The sequence below is a fragment of the Balearica regulorum genome, chromosome 8 (assembly GCF_011004875.1).
Source record: "Balearica regulorum gibbericeps isolate bBalReg1 chromosome 8, bBalReg1.pri, whole genome shotgun sequence".
In the NCBI taxonomy this organism is placed as follows: Eukaryota; Metazoa; Chordata; class Aves; order Gruiformes; family Gruidae; genus Balearica; species Balearica regulorum.
The window spans coordinates 30307933-30322541 of NC_046191.1; the positions used below are offsets into that span (position 1 = coordinate 30307933).

At 43.0% G+C, this 14609-nt stretch overlaps 1 protein-coding gene across 5 annotated transcripts in view; it reads right to left on the reverse strand.

The window, feature by feature from the left end:
• Positions 1-14284, reverse strand: part of SOAT1 (sterol O-acyltransferase 1) — a 31060-nt gene extending 16776 nt beyond the window's left edge. The window contains exons 1-4 of one of the 5 annotated variants that reach the window (XM_075760414.1): positions 14176-14274; positions 11268-11445; positions 10655-10788; positions 2471-2529 (exon numbers count right to left, since the gene is read on the reverse strand). In XM_075760414.1, the coding sequence (XP_075616529.1) occupies positions 2471-2529; positions 10655-10778 (183 nt within the window). In that variant the 5' untranslated portion in view covers positions 10779-10788; positions 11268-11445; positions 14176-14274. Of the gene's footprint in view, positions 1-2470; positions 2530-10654; positions 10789-11214; positions 11446-12015; positions 12035-13740; positions 13867-14175 lie in introns of those variants that run through there. The other 4 variants (XM_075760415.1, XM_075760413.1, XM_075760416.1 and 1 more) reach the window with 4 other exon arrangements.
• Positions 14285-14609: the final 325 nt, after the last annotated feature.

Sequence of the window (14609 nt, forward strand, 5' to 3'; positions counted from 1 at the left end):
GCCAAATAAAAGCACTTTTGTTTTTTAAAGTTTCTCCCCTTTTTTTAGCCTAATCTCCTTTTAACAAGAGTTTAACAGAAATTATTTCCTTAAACTACTTCTTCTCTTTAGTTAGCACTACACTGAGATCGCTTCCTCCTAATACAACCCTCTAGGGCTGAAATCAACACAGGCATTTGTTCAGATTGGGAGAGCAGGGCACGAGTTCTCATCACATTAAATAAAATACAACTGGAACACAGACCCTATAGTAATTGTAATTCTGTACAACAAAACTGCACAACATATTGTGCTATATTATCAACTATTACTACTGCCATTCAAAGGGCAATCTGCTTGAGTAATTGCTAGAGTAACTGTTAGTGCTCAATAAGCCAAGCGCATTCCACCCAGTCACCAAAGAAATGACACTTAAGAGAACACACCTCCCAGCAGCCATCACTGTGACAGGGGATGGACACAGAGATGACCTCGTTGTAGCTTACCCCAGTGGAGAGCATTTAATCAAGAGTTTCCTAAAGTATGCTTGAAGTCTCTGACAAGGAACTGGGCAGATCTACTCAGCTGTCACCATTAAGTTTTAAAAGAATCAGATCATTGCAAAACCAAAAAGGGGGGCAAGTATGAAAAGAATGCTGTGCTATAAAAAGTAGAAGCTGGCCAATAACTGATGAGAAGTCAGAGAAAGTGGAGGGAAGTAACTGCGTAACTTACTTATAAGAGAAAGCTGCAAAAGTTCCCCAGCATTTTACTCATTCTAACAGATTTAGTAATTTCAGTCACTGAAACATGACAACTTCTAGCCCTGACCAAGCAACACAACACACCATTCTCAACTCAGGTTAGGATGAGCAGAGGACTACATTTTCAGACTGGACTGCAGATGCATGAAGGCATCCTACTTGAAATAACACCTAGCACCCACAAATCCTCTTGAAATCAGCAGAAGTTGTCAGAGATCAGCACTTTTCAGAAGTCAAGCATCTATCTAGACCTCAGATACCCATCACCTAAAAGGTAAACTGCAATCCAAGCTTTTGTTCAGTGGTTCACACAAAAAAAGGGCCAAGCACCCCAGGAATTTTCAGGAATTTCGCAGTAGGTGCAGGTTTTTACTTCACCTTACGGCTATGATTGTAGCTTTGAGGCATTTAAAAAAAATTTGCAAGCTGCCTAACTCAAGGTTTAAAACCTGAACTCCCTGTGTTTTGGGAGAAGCTTCAGTAATTAAAGTGCCACTGACCCTGCTGTTTTTCTTTGATTCTTTTTGTGGATAAGAAATCACTTTGTCTACAAACTAGTGCGTCTCAAAGATGGTGGCCAGAAAAACACTTAGCAACAAGAGACATTCCTGAAAAAAAGAAATCCAAGATCAAGTTGTCCCCTCACAACCAGCTAGTGTTCCCTGGAACTTACAAAGCTACATGTGCTTAACAGTCAAAGCTCTCTCATGCAAACATCTGCTGCCAACACAGTGATTTGCAGTGGCTGTTTTGTCTACAGAGAAAATATGAGGCTTGCTGTACCATGTCCTCAGTAAGAATCATTCAAAGATGGCAACGTACACCCTAATTATCCCTCCAATGGACTGAATTTTAGGAGTTTCAGCACAAAAAGCAGCACATCCTTTGCAGATGACATTTAAATACAATTTAGTTATATCTATTATAAATTACACACCACTTAGAGGTAAAAAAAGACTTTTAAACAGGAAAACATTTCAAAGGTGCAAAATATTGTTCTCTATCTTACAAGTATCCACTCCCTAATATTCACATAAGGCTGGCACAATTACATTACTTCATCTTTACCACAGAATTCTCTGCAATAAAATGAAGCAAGAGCACAGGGCAATTTGCCCTGAAGAACATGCGTGCTACAAAACAATGGTTAACAAGAAGGGTGCAGTTCACTGTTAGCTAACTTCATTTAATTTGGGCATAAATCACCTTAACATAATCTAAGACAATGGCAGCTCACACAAACAATGTTACAAACACCCAGTGCTATTTTCTTTGAGGATACTTGAGTGGGACCAAGGCTCAGGGAGGTCAGCTGCATAGCTAGGGCAACAGCAGCTGTGGGATACAGGCTCCATGCTACCCTTTATTCAATGGATAGCAGGACACAGAGCATTTTAAAAACTCAATGTGCAAGCAGGCTAGCTGATAATCACACTGCCAAAAGTTAGTGGTGAAGGAAGTTCCATTTTATTTACAGGTCTCAAAGTTCAGTCTTATCTTTGGACTTCAACCTATTTGGGGTCAAGACAAAACTGCATTTGATAATACTACCCCTCTTGTGCAGTCAGATGAGAGGAGGAGGAGAGAAAGACGGCTGTATAAAAGTCACTGCACTCAAACTATGACTGAAAAGGGATATTTGTGTTCCAGGGCTACTGACTCTCCAAAAGACATTCAGGGTCAATTATCCCGCTCCTCCCCACATGCAAGCATCAGAGTATATTTACCTCAGCTTCTGCTATTAGCTGCATTTTCCTTGTTATCACGTGGTCAACATCAACCCGGCCTAAGGAAGGAAAGCAAATATTTAAGAGTCACATTTTCAGTGGTGCGAGTTCCATGTCTGAAAACAGAAAGCACAACATAGAGTAGCACAGTCATTGATTTTTCATTAGTGCTTCTGACTTCTAATAAGGTCCCAGTAAATTCAAAACTAAGCTGCAGGAAATTCATAAGCTATGACCAAGTATTTTAAACATCCATTTAGGATCACAGCACTATAAGGCAGTCAACAGCTGATAACAGGCTGGATTTTTGAAAGCTTTATTTTCCATCAGCAACTCTGCAAATCTTTCCAAGGTCCCTAAACATATTCATCCTTGAAGTGGCAATTAGAACAACCCTTAGAAGGTCATATCCAAGTGTGCTGATCTTTTATCAGAGCTTTAACTCATGTACAGTGAACTAGATGTAAGATTAGGTTGTCTGGAGGTCTCTACATTGGCAATAGATGAGGTAGTCAAGTCACGACTATCTGTAAAATAACATAACCAGCTCTGAAGACAGGCTAAGTGGCAAGTTGGAAAGTTATCCTGTACTCAAACCTGGCTACTCCTACTCCTTTCATCCCCCAGGAGAAGTGCGAGATGTCAGTCCAACTGTATTCCTCAATGTTTCATCGCTTAAGCAAAGAGTCAGGTCTAACTGTGCCATGAACATCATGAGTTTTATCATTACTCATATGTAAAGCCTCAAATATCACCTTTTTTTGCATAAATAACCATACACATCTGAGATGCCTCTATTACATCAAGCAGAAAGTACACGAATCAGACATTTTAGACCAAGTTTTAAGACAAGGTTAGTCTGCAATGGTTGTAGAGTGCTGGCAAGCCAGCTGCTGTTTCACTTCTCCAATAAGAACTACAACATAGAAGATAGTTACTTAAAACAGAAGCTTGCACATGAAGGAAAAGCAAGTTTAATGCAGCAATAGCCACCCTCCCAAAAATACTAGTCAGGGTTTAAAGACTGCAACAAACCTTGCCTTGTGCATGTCCTTGGCAATTATAGCTACAACTACACATACCACATACCATACACAGTAACGCACGGCTAGCATTACAACTTCCATGTTCACTAAGACATTACCACTTTTTCTAAAAGCGGGTACTGAACTGATTCTTTAGTAACATTTCCAGTGAAGAATGAGCTAACAGATTTGCAGTAGAGGTGTCAATGTTGCGGTGCTGTGTGACAAGAAGACAGATTCATAGCAATATCACAGTTCATAATGCAGCATCCTTGTCTCGTCCTCCTTGTACGTGCACAGCCTATGCACACAAAATGCACAGGGTGTTGTTTTAATAGAAGCAAGTGCTTCTGTGCTGCATGCTAGTCTGAGGGTGCTCTTAAGAGCAACCAGTTTTAAGAAGTTTAGGTAGACCTGCCTCAGAGATTACTCCAATTCCAATACTGGAGAAGAGTTAACTGAGACGAGAAAGTTTATCTTCAATGAAGCTACTCTCAGTTTTAGCATTAATTCTGCTCCCCCGCCCCCAATCAAGCAGGAAGATGGTCTATAAAAACTGCTACACAAGCTGTAGACTTAAAAACAGTCCAGCAACAACAGCCAATTACTTAGCAGCCTTGTAATGCAATAGCAAACCAGGAAACTGCTTAGCATCATGAAGTTTTGGCTGCACGCAAAGCTCCATTTTTACAAAAATAGAATTCCTGGTTGCTAAGCATCTCACCTCCAAGACAAATAAATTACCTCAGCATTTAAGCTCGTCATGATGTTACACTTGCCGAACAGCAGCAGTTTGGAAAACAATATGAGAGAATAGCATAAGATGCCGCTAGAGTCCCTTGTCCCACTCAGCTCATGCACTTTCTTGGTCTCAAATGGATTTCCCCATTAACAAAAAAATCAAGTTGTTCCATAAGCTGAATTGTATCCCCTTCATATCACCTCAATGGCCCTTCTCCCTCACTGAGGCACTCCATAACTGTATTCGTAGCCCCCTCCTCTCATTACTACTATGCTAAGAACCACCTTATGCTTACCTGGTAGAAAGGAGATCAGACAGAGCTGTTCGGCTCAAAGCACAACTAACCTTTTCCTGCAAAAAAGGTAAGAATTTGTGTGTCTCATTCAGCTGCCAGTCTTCAAGACCCTATCAAGTTTGCTTGAAGCCATCCACCACAGCCAAAGAGGACAGGACACATGAGACTTAAGGGATTGCACTATTTCCTTTGTAAGACAAGCTAAAAATAAACAGCCACTGTTTTGACCATGTATTTCCTGTCAGATCTTGCATTCAAAGCCTCAGTTGTTATAACTACCAGGAGTGGCTCACTTTGGAAATAACACACCCGTTTTGACTTACAAGGCCTTAAAGATAGATACAGTTTTACAGATAGCTAATGTACACTTTAACAGTTGTATAGGAAACGAGGCCAGTCTCTGACCTGCTGACATAGCAATTGCTAAACTGTACGCAGTGTCCCTCCTATCACTTTATTTGCCCACACACCAGTGTGTAAGCTTTAAAATCAAGATCTCCACGTCGTCAGTATATGCACCTCATATCAAAGTAAAACCACCTGTAAGCTTGTTGTTTCTTTTCCAGAACAAAGTCTCCTGTAGGAGAAAACCCACCCCAAAGCAACTCGTTCTGCTGTGTTGCATCGCCCCATAAACTCAAGCTGTGTCACAAGGCAGATACCAGAGAACACAAACTCATCATCTTCTTGAATCATTCATCTTCTATTGTGCAAGCTGCTAGTTATGTTCTGTGAGGTCATTCCAAAAGAGATCATCACACGATTTTGAGTCTAAAAGGAATCGTGCACTGCTGAGAAGTCCAAATCTTCTTTTTCCTTTGACACTGAAAATTAAGACTGGATCCCTCTGTATCATTTTGGGATTGCAACATCATTACAAAAATGGACTCAAGGGTGCACAATACAAGCAAGCACATCTTTGCGTTTAAAACAAGATGCGATATGCCTTAAAAACCCCAGGAAATATATTTAAAGTCATTAGGAAGAAAATCTTTGAAGGCTAGTATGAAAGAATAGCAAGTTTTACTGGAAACTGAGGCAGACTTTGCTTTGAAAGAGCTTTGCTCACAGGGAGAAGTTTTAACTTGTTGTCTTTCCTTCCCAACAGCAAAGACATTGCTAAGATCTTTAGCTGACCACTTGTCTTGGGCTTGTTGAAACTGATCCTTGTAGGATGTGACAACCCTGCACAGCCCAAATTCTAAGCAGGTTCAAAAGCAGAAGGAAAAACAAGGGCAATTTAAATGTAAACTTTGTTTCCGTAGGAAACCAGGCTAATAAAAGATGACCTGAAGATTGAGAAAGCTTCTTACTGTTGAAAACTTGAGCAACTTAAGTTTCACAAAAGATTTACAAACTACCTTCTTAAAGGATCTCTTTGTCCCCTTTTCAACCTACTCTTGTAGAAGTTACAGATAAGTGACATTTGAGATGACTAGAGAAGCATCCCATTCATATGACCTATTAGTGCTGCAGCTTGGGATCCAACAAAAACAGCTTCTATGCAAAACACTAGCCAGCACTCTACTAAGCAAGCTCTCAAAAATTAACCGTGTTAAAAAGCATTCATTTCATTTAACCGTGACCATCTGCAATTACTACCAAGGGCACAAGTGGGAGTAAGTTATTTGAGTAAAGCTGTGGCTTGCGTGCAGTGTTACGGTTCCAGCCTGTAGTGACTTCACCAGCCACAGAAACTACTTGCAGCCTAGCACTCTGAGCCGTTGGCACTCAAACTGTTCCTCCACTGTGACAAGCTTATTCTTAAGCAGTTAGAACAACCTAGGGAGTTAGAACAACCTAGAACAACCACTGCTATCTAAATGCCTCCACAGCATTCAAGAAAAAGATACCTCTTTCCAGAAAAGCTAGGAAAAGCACGCAACAAACTTCAGTTTATTGCCACATGTACTTCAAAAAAAGACACTTCTCAGAACAACCAAGTGTACGACTCAGTTCAGAAATATTTTCCCCCAGTGATGTCAGGATCTGTTTAGCTTCAGGATCTTCCTGGAAAGTCACAAATACAAACCCAACACTGCCCTTCTCTAAAAGAGCTTAAAATTATGATCTTCATTATTTCTTGATCGGACAGCTTACTATTCAAGAGATTAGAGCAACATAGGCAGAAGGATTTCATTACTGTCAGATGCCTGGATTCAAAGGCACTAAAACTTCTAAAAACACTGAAGATGTTATCTGAAGGAAAGCAATGTTAAAGCCAACCTAGCACAAGGCTACTGTAAAGAGGGGAAGTCTTCCATATCTGCTACAATACAACATATGTTAATAATTTGATGCTAATAAGCCTTATTCCTACTTACGGTAATTTATTTGGCCACTCAGCAGATAGAGGCAAGGTAGGACTAGATTGCTCCCGGAGCTCAGCTGATCTGCTTAAAGAATGCTTAGACCATAGGTCACTGTGCCATAAGTCACTTGCAGTTGGGCAAGGAATTCAGTTTAAAAAGTCATTTTTGCAGGGACATGGGACCCAAACAGCCTCTTCACTAGCAGGAGGAAACACCAGCATTCTCTGCACCATGCCACCATGTCCAAAGGCTCTTCACAAGAAACTGCTCAGCCTTCACCAAACCCACAGGTTGCAAAACATGGGAGAGTCTAGAATTATCAGAATCCAGCTAGTCTCAGACAAGACAACTCTGTTGGATCCATCTCCCAGAAACACATCCAAGATACTCAATTCAAGCAGCTTAATCCCAAATTCACTAATCCATAAGAAATAGCCTGCTGAGACAATGAACACTTACTGCTGTGAGTCAGACAGCAAACCCTAAAGCTTTCCAAATTGCTCCCTGTTTCAGAGCTCCCTCCTCCTACATCTATTAGTAGGCACACACAATTCATGCAGCTTCATGAACTTTTGCACTGAGAATGATCAATAGTAACCTCTTGACTGAAAGATAACAACCCCTTTCTAAGATCAGCATTACCAAACAGGCTTACTCACACCAAAGATACGCCACATAGCTTGTTTGCAGATCAGCCTCTGGAGATACTTCTAATCCTTTTCTGATTTCAGAGGAAACAAGGGCAGACTCCAAAACCATCAGTTTACTGTTCTGAATGGTCTAATCTTAGCATTTTAGAGGCACTCAGATGCATGCTTAAGAGCTATGCCCTCTCTAACCTTTTAAGATATGCCCATGCAGTTTCTATTATGCTCATTCCAGGTATGTTTTCCTGCAGCCAGTACTGACTGGTATCAATAACCCATTAAGCAGAATAGTTTTATATTTATTTACATACCTCCAGCTGAAAACATGTAAGACTAATCTTATTAAGGAAGCCTGGCTTTTGACAGGGGATTATTGCTGCCTAGATCACCTGTTGACTCTATGTCAGGACCAAATTAGTTGCTTAATTATGACACTAGAGCCAATTAAAGGAGAAGTGATATATGAGACTGAAGTTCAGCTACCCTGTCAAAGTGAAGTTACAGGCTGAATGATTACAAGATACAAAACCATCAAGGGACGGAAGAATTTTTCTGGCAATCTCAAAGCTATGAATACTTCCACGCTGCTATAAAATTTGGAGTGCCCAAGTATAAACTATTATAGTCTTAGAACTCAAGCCAGGAGACAGTTTTCAGAAGCATTGATGAGGCAAGAAAAAAAATAAGCTAAACTAGCTCTAAAGCCAATATATGGATTAAAATTATTCTCCTATGCAATTTCAGATCAGTCAATGTATTTGAGTTTTAATAAAAAAAGAATTAATGGCCTAGAAGTTTTCGTATAAAGTTCGCACACTTCTGGAAACAAGTCAATTGGCCCTTGACACATTAACTCTTAAGTTAAAAAGCAGATTGTGTTTGCTAATCAGGGAGAATCAAGGGTGGGAAATCACGTTAACGATTTTTTTTTTTTTTTTACAGAAATAATTGCTACAAAGACACTACATACTTACTTGCATACAAGATACTGTCTTGACCTGGCTAGAATCCCTTGACTGCAATAAACATGTATCTTGTCTAAAATTCAACACGACACCCAGTGTTAAGAGTTAAAGTATAAAGAGGATGTTGCCAGACATAGCAGCCTCATGCTGCCTTTGTATACATCAGGACAGCTATTCAGAACTGAATGGCTAGGACAAAAGAAAGCCAGAAAAGAAGTCTATGGCTACTCCTTTTGAGAAATTCTTCCACCTCAGCCGTGCTTTCACAGCTCAGCCGTGAAATCCTCAGCCGTGCCCTACCTACTTACGCAAGCATACTGGACTACATGAAGAGGCCACTATCTGGAACACGTGAACACTTTGGAAAGCTTCAACCTTTGTGCCACAGTGATACTGATTCAATCCCGCTATAAAGAGGAATTCCTGACCAGAGGGATGCATCTTCCTCCCAGGCCTATAATGTGATTAGGCATCAGGCTCATGCCTCCTACCTCCCTGGGGCATTCCTGTTGTCCCCATCATCGTGCTGAGCAAAGAGTCTGTAAAAACTGGTAACACTCAAGTCTTTGTGATACTTTTGCTGAATTGGCAGCAACCCCAGAAGGTAAGAGGCATCTAATCTTAACTAACCAGGATTCCTCCCCACTGTCCTTCACTGCAGTTTGTGCTGTATTAAAACACACTGCATTGTTCTAAGCCAACCCACCAGGTACATGTACATGCACGAAAGCTCAGTACACTTACAAGAGATCTGCCCCAGAATGTTTACTTGCTACGCTCCCACATTATCTCACCTGCAGTGACATTATGTCACATCTCAGAGGTATTAAAATGAAAGGCTTTAAAAAGACAGGCACACCCACCTATCAAGTGCTAATCACCACAGCTATATTTATTCTCTATCCACAAGCTTGTGAGAACTCAAATTCACGCATAACAGTTAAGGTGTTTCCATAAATAAAAAGGTAGAAGTCTGCTTCTAAACCCACCGTAACTGTTTTCAAGTGGCCATCAACTCCTTGCAATTTTCTAAAACCAGCATTAATAGAATAGTCCCATTTGATTCAATTAAAACGATGGCATCACCAACAGCTTAAAATCCCAGTTCTCCAAGTAGTTTGTGGCACGGCTTTCTCTCCAACATATTTTTTGCAAGAAGAAATCTGACTTGTCCTGAACTTAAATTTGCTCCAACTCCCGTTTGAGCTGAAAGTACTGTGAAATAGTGACACAATTCTTGCTGGTATGCTTCTGAATAATCTCCTTGAATCACTGGCCCCAGGGTTTTGGAACTTGTATTCCCATGGCACATTGTGATAAACTAGTTTACCTTTTTGCTTATTCTGTCACCCAAAGAGAAAGGAAACAAGCTGCAATTTTATCACTAACCTGCTTATCACTGGCTGGAATGCAATACAGCATAACCCAGGAGTCTGAGATAGTGACAGTTTCCACAGAGTCCACAGGCAAAACTACTCAAACTGCCACACAACTATCCCTGCAACTAAAAGGACAGGACATACGCAGCAATGATCCTTCCACAAAGCCAACTATAAGCCAAATTACTTCTAAGGTGACCAAAATATAAATGAATACAAACCCAACTGTTTATTGTTCTATTACACCTTTTAAGGCAGCCAAGGTTGAGACTGGATAGAAGGGAGCTCTTTTGACATTAACTGAGCCCCACAGGAACAGAAAATCATTCTTTGTAGCATCCTACCTCCATCTGTCTGTCAGGATGGATACACCAGCTTAGCCTGGTATGTTAAAGATTGTTTTGTTCAATTTCGAGGAAGACGCATACTTAAAGCTTGTAAAGGAAGTAAGACGAAGTTCCCAGAAAAAGCATTTACCAGGATTACTCAAAACTGTTGTCAAGATGCATTTGCACCTTTTACAGCATTGAAGCATCTTCTCCTCATCACACATTTCTCCTGTGACAATTAATCACTTCCTTTACTCTAGGCACCGCGGCACGCAGCCCCAGAGGGAATGTTCCACAGGAGAGTACGCCAAACAACCTAAACCTGCTGAAGAAGCGCAGCTGGTATGCAGGGAGCTCCAGCTTGGGAGCCTTTCTATGAGCAGAAAAAATGAAATGAAAGATCAAAGAGGCAAGGACCATGAACTAGAAAGGACACCTTAGGGCAGATCACATGCAGAGATACAACTAATTCTGAGTGAAAGAATCTCACCATTGCTTGAGTTTTGAAATGGCCTCTCACTCTCAGGTCTTCTCTGCGTTTCTTCATTCTCGGAGGTCTTATAGGTTGTAGTGGAGCCAGACTGGCGTTTTCGTACACAGTCTTCACCTGCCATTGTTGCTTAGCTAGACCAGAAAAGACAGCAGATAATCAATGACAGATGAAATTCATATACTCTTTACATTGCTCAAGAATAAATTCACATAGCCTTCTTTACACTAAAGTTAGACTTTCTTTCTGCCATTATGAATTCAGAGCAAAGGTAGGAGAAATTAAGGACACACTTTTATTAGTCATTTACTGTGGATCACACTTCCTCTCCCTTACTACAAACAGTAAAGGAACAAAGTAACCAAGCAAGTTTCCCCACCACTACCAAAACATCTCCCCACAGCTCCCTCCTTTCCCCCACAAACCTTCTAAGTATTTAAAATTACTTAAGCTTTTGTGAAATCTTTAAAAGTCCAAAAAGCCCTTGAAAATGCTGACAGTCAGGCGGACAGCAAAATTTGTCTTCTGAGAGATCTCGCAGGTTTGCTTTGCGGAATTACTAGCATTATTTTGCCTGAGCCAAGCCCCTTCCTGTCAAGTCTTCAGTTCTTACTGAAAGGGCAGCTTCCTCAATAGATCCTTGTACTCTGCTTGGCCAGACAACGGTTGCATTGCAAACCACGGGAAAACAGGAAGAGAGAATCAGGTTTGAACGACGCCAGATTCAATGACAAAGGTCACTGCTGGGGACAGAGCTGCTAGCAGGGAACACCTGAACCACCACAGCTAGACTGAAAACAGAAAAATCTCAGCTAATGAGAAGGGGTAAGGGGATTTTAATTTGGTCACAAAGCAGCATTCCAGCACACTCTCCACAAAATTCAGCTCAAGAAACTGTCAGAGATGTAGCTACAACCAGGCACAATTTTCAGAACCGAACTTCCAGAAGACCACCCAGGTACGCACGTAATCACATTTTCAAACTAATGCTTTTTGACTTTGTTTTTTTACCTTGGCGAAAACTCTTAAATAGACATGTGTTTTGTTGCTAGCGAACAGAATACATGCACCAACACAGATGAGCTATTACAGACAGGCAAGGAAAATTCATGTACTTGTAGAAAAGCTAAGAAGGCAGAACATAACTATTTAAGGATGGATTTCCTCAGAACACTGAGGCTGGAACTTCTGCAAAAAGGAAATAAGACTTATGATCAGACATTTTCGGGACTCAGCTTCCTGTGTTTGTCCCTCTAGTAGAACAGTCTCACATTCTCCTTTCAGGCATCACAGCATATAGGGGGGAAAAAAAAACCCGAACCCTTTTGCAACACCAAACAATAAATCACTAATTCAATCACCATTTCTTGCAGCACTGCCTCTCTTAGCTCTCACTGTCTCAGGAGATCACAGCCAGGTCTACAAGCTATAAAAACAAAGACCATAAAAATGACAAATTTCCCCGCTGGCTTTGTGTAACACCTGATAGCTCATACTATCGTAATTTACATAATGTGAAAAGCATTTGCGTGAAGAACAGAAAGAACCAGGCAAGAATATGTTAAGTCTACCTACAGTAACTATGCTCACCGGCACAGGTGGCAGGACATAGCCACTTTTACCAGCTCTGTACACAGCTACTGCTGCAACCCTCCTGAATACTCCTCTTGCCTTTTAACACCAATCAGTCACTACCATGAAGATGTTACTCTTTCCACCTCCCAGCCTTTCCACAAGGTTCCTGGTACAGATATGGCCACGTGATGAGAGCGTGAGAGTAAAGGATTGTTTTGCCCACCTGGGGTTTACAACCAGGCAGAGATCCTGGACAGACAAACATTTCAATCTTTCTGCTCTTACACAAGAGAGATGCCCAAAACCCTATCACAAGATAAGAGTGGACCGCTCTGATTACACAATAGGGTATGCAGAGCAATGAAGAGGGAGAAAATCAAGCTGCCATATGAATTCATGCACTAAGAACTACTACTGCCTGGGCCACCAGGATGCCTCTCCACTGCCGTCTGATCCAAGTTAAGCTGTTCTTGTGAGCCACATCTGTCCTTAAAGGTGCAGGTTTTCCAGATCTAACAGAGGATCACAAGTTTCATTCTTTTCTCAGTACACTTTTCAACTTCAAGAGGTGAAGAAAGGACTCCTTTCTGTGCAGTGCAGAGTGTTTAGAGTAACAAAAAGGAGTTAGAGATTTGCCAGACGGGGGAAAGGAAAAAAAAATCATGTATGGGAGAGGAAAAAAAAAAAGTTAAAGCTATTAAAGAGCTATTCAATTCAGATAGGCTAAGTGATAGCAACAAAGCCTTTTTCACTGGAAACAAGAACTGCACTAGGGGAAATCTACAAAACCAAACATTTTCCTAGTCTAGTTTCCATATGATGAGAGGTGTTACATTACAGTACCTAAGCAACTATCAGCACATCAGTGCCTACAGAAGGTATCAGACCTTCCCTTGAATCTCTGCTAGAACCACATCAATCACAACACAATGCCATGACAAGTCCAAAATGTTCAACACCTCCTTCACCAAAGGAAATCGCTCCTGACAGTTAGTAAAGAACCTCTCCTTTCACCTCGCTCTGGGCACTTGCAGGACATCTAGAACCACAAGCGCATCCCATTGTCAGATTTCCCAGCAGATATCCCCTAATTTTATAGGCATGATGGTGTTATGGTATTTGTAAAAGGTCTCAGAAACCTTGAGTTCCTCCATCTTCCCTTTCAAAACATTGGTAATTATAAGCATGTCTTAGGAGAAAACCATCACCCTAGAGAAGTACATCTTTGCATTTCAAAAGGCTTGGTAGCACAGTGACAGCACGTATTCTACCTCCAATACCGCTTATGCTAAATAATAACCTTATTCCAAACACCTTTCAGACTCCAAGGTTTTCCTTTCGCCCTTGGGCATAACAGTAACTAGCAGACCCGGTGTGCTACACCCTCGGTATCCGCAGAGCTCTTTGCGAACTAGGCAGGTACCAAAACAAAGTTAAGGTCATACCATAGCTCAACCGCAACGCACAAAACACTCAGCAGGTTAAAGGAAAAAAAAAAAAAAAGACGAAACCTGCAGATAACAATGGAAGCTGCTTAAAGCACTGTCGAGGCTCCCAACACGCCCGAGACCATAAAGTCAGCTCCCTTCTCCGCTAACTCCCTGCAAACAAGCGCGGAAATGTTATCCGGCGGTGCCCGCTGCCAGCAACGAGACCCATCCCTCACCTCCCCCCCCAAGCCCCAGCCCGGAGGACGTCCGGAGGCCTGCGGAGCGCTGCCCCCCTTCCCCCGAGCCGCACAGCCCCTGCGAGAGGGCTCCGGGCACAGCTTCCCCCGCCCCAGCGGCAACGCGTCGGGGGGGGGGGGGGACGGACGGACGGGGGACGCCGGTGCCGCTGGGGACGGACCGGGCCTAAAGCCACCGGCGGGAGGGAGGGAGCGGACCCGCTGCCGCGGAGCCGCCCGACTCGGGGCCGGGGGACCGGCCGCCCTCACGCCGCATCACCTCAGGGCGATAGAGCCGCTGCCTCCGCGCGCACCAGCTCCCCACAACTGCTTCCCGCCTCCGCCACGCGCCCGCGCGCCAGGGCCTCTTCCCGGGGCTCGCGCACGTCACCGCGCAGAGGGAGGGGGGAGCGGCGCCGTCGCCTATTGGCTGGGAGGCGTTCCGCGGGGGAGGGGGAAGGGGCGCGGGGGCGGTGGGAAACGGGGTGGGAGGTGGCGCGTGAGACGCGCGCGCGCCCCTCGTCCCCAGTCGCCCTCTTATCCCACCGCAGTCCTTCCCCACGGCTTCCCGCCTTCCCCCCCCTGCGGCTTTCCTGTCAGGCGTCGTGGCCGGACGGGGCCGCTCACCGCCACCTTATTCCGGTCCTCCTGAGGCGGGAAGTAAAGTGGAGGGAGAGGTGTGCCTCATCCCCGGGGACGTGGGATGGCCGTGAC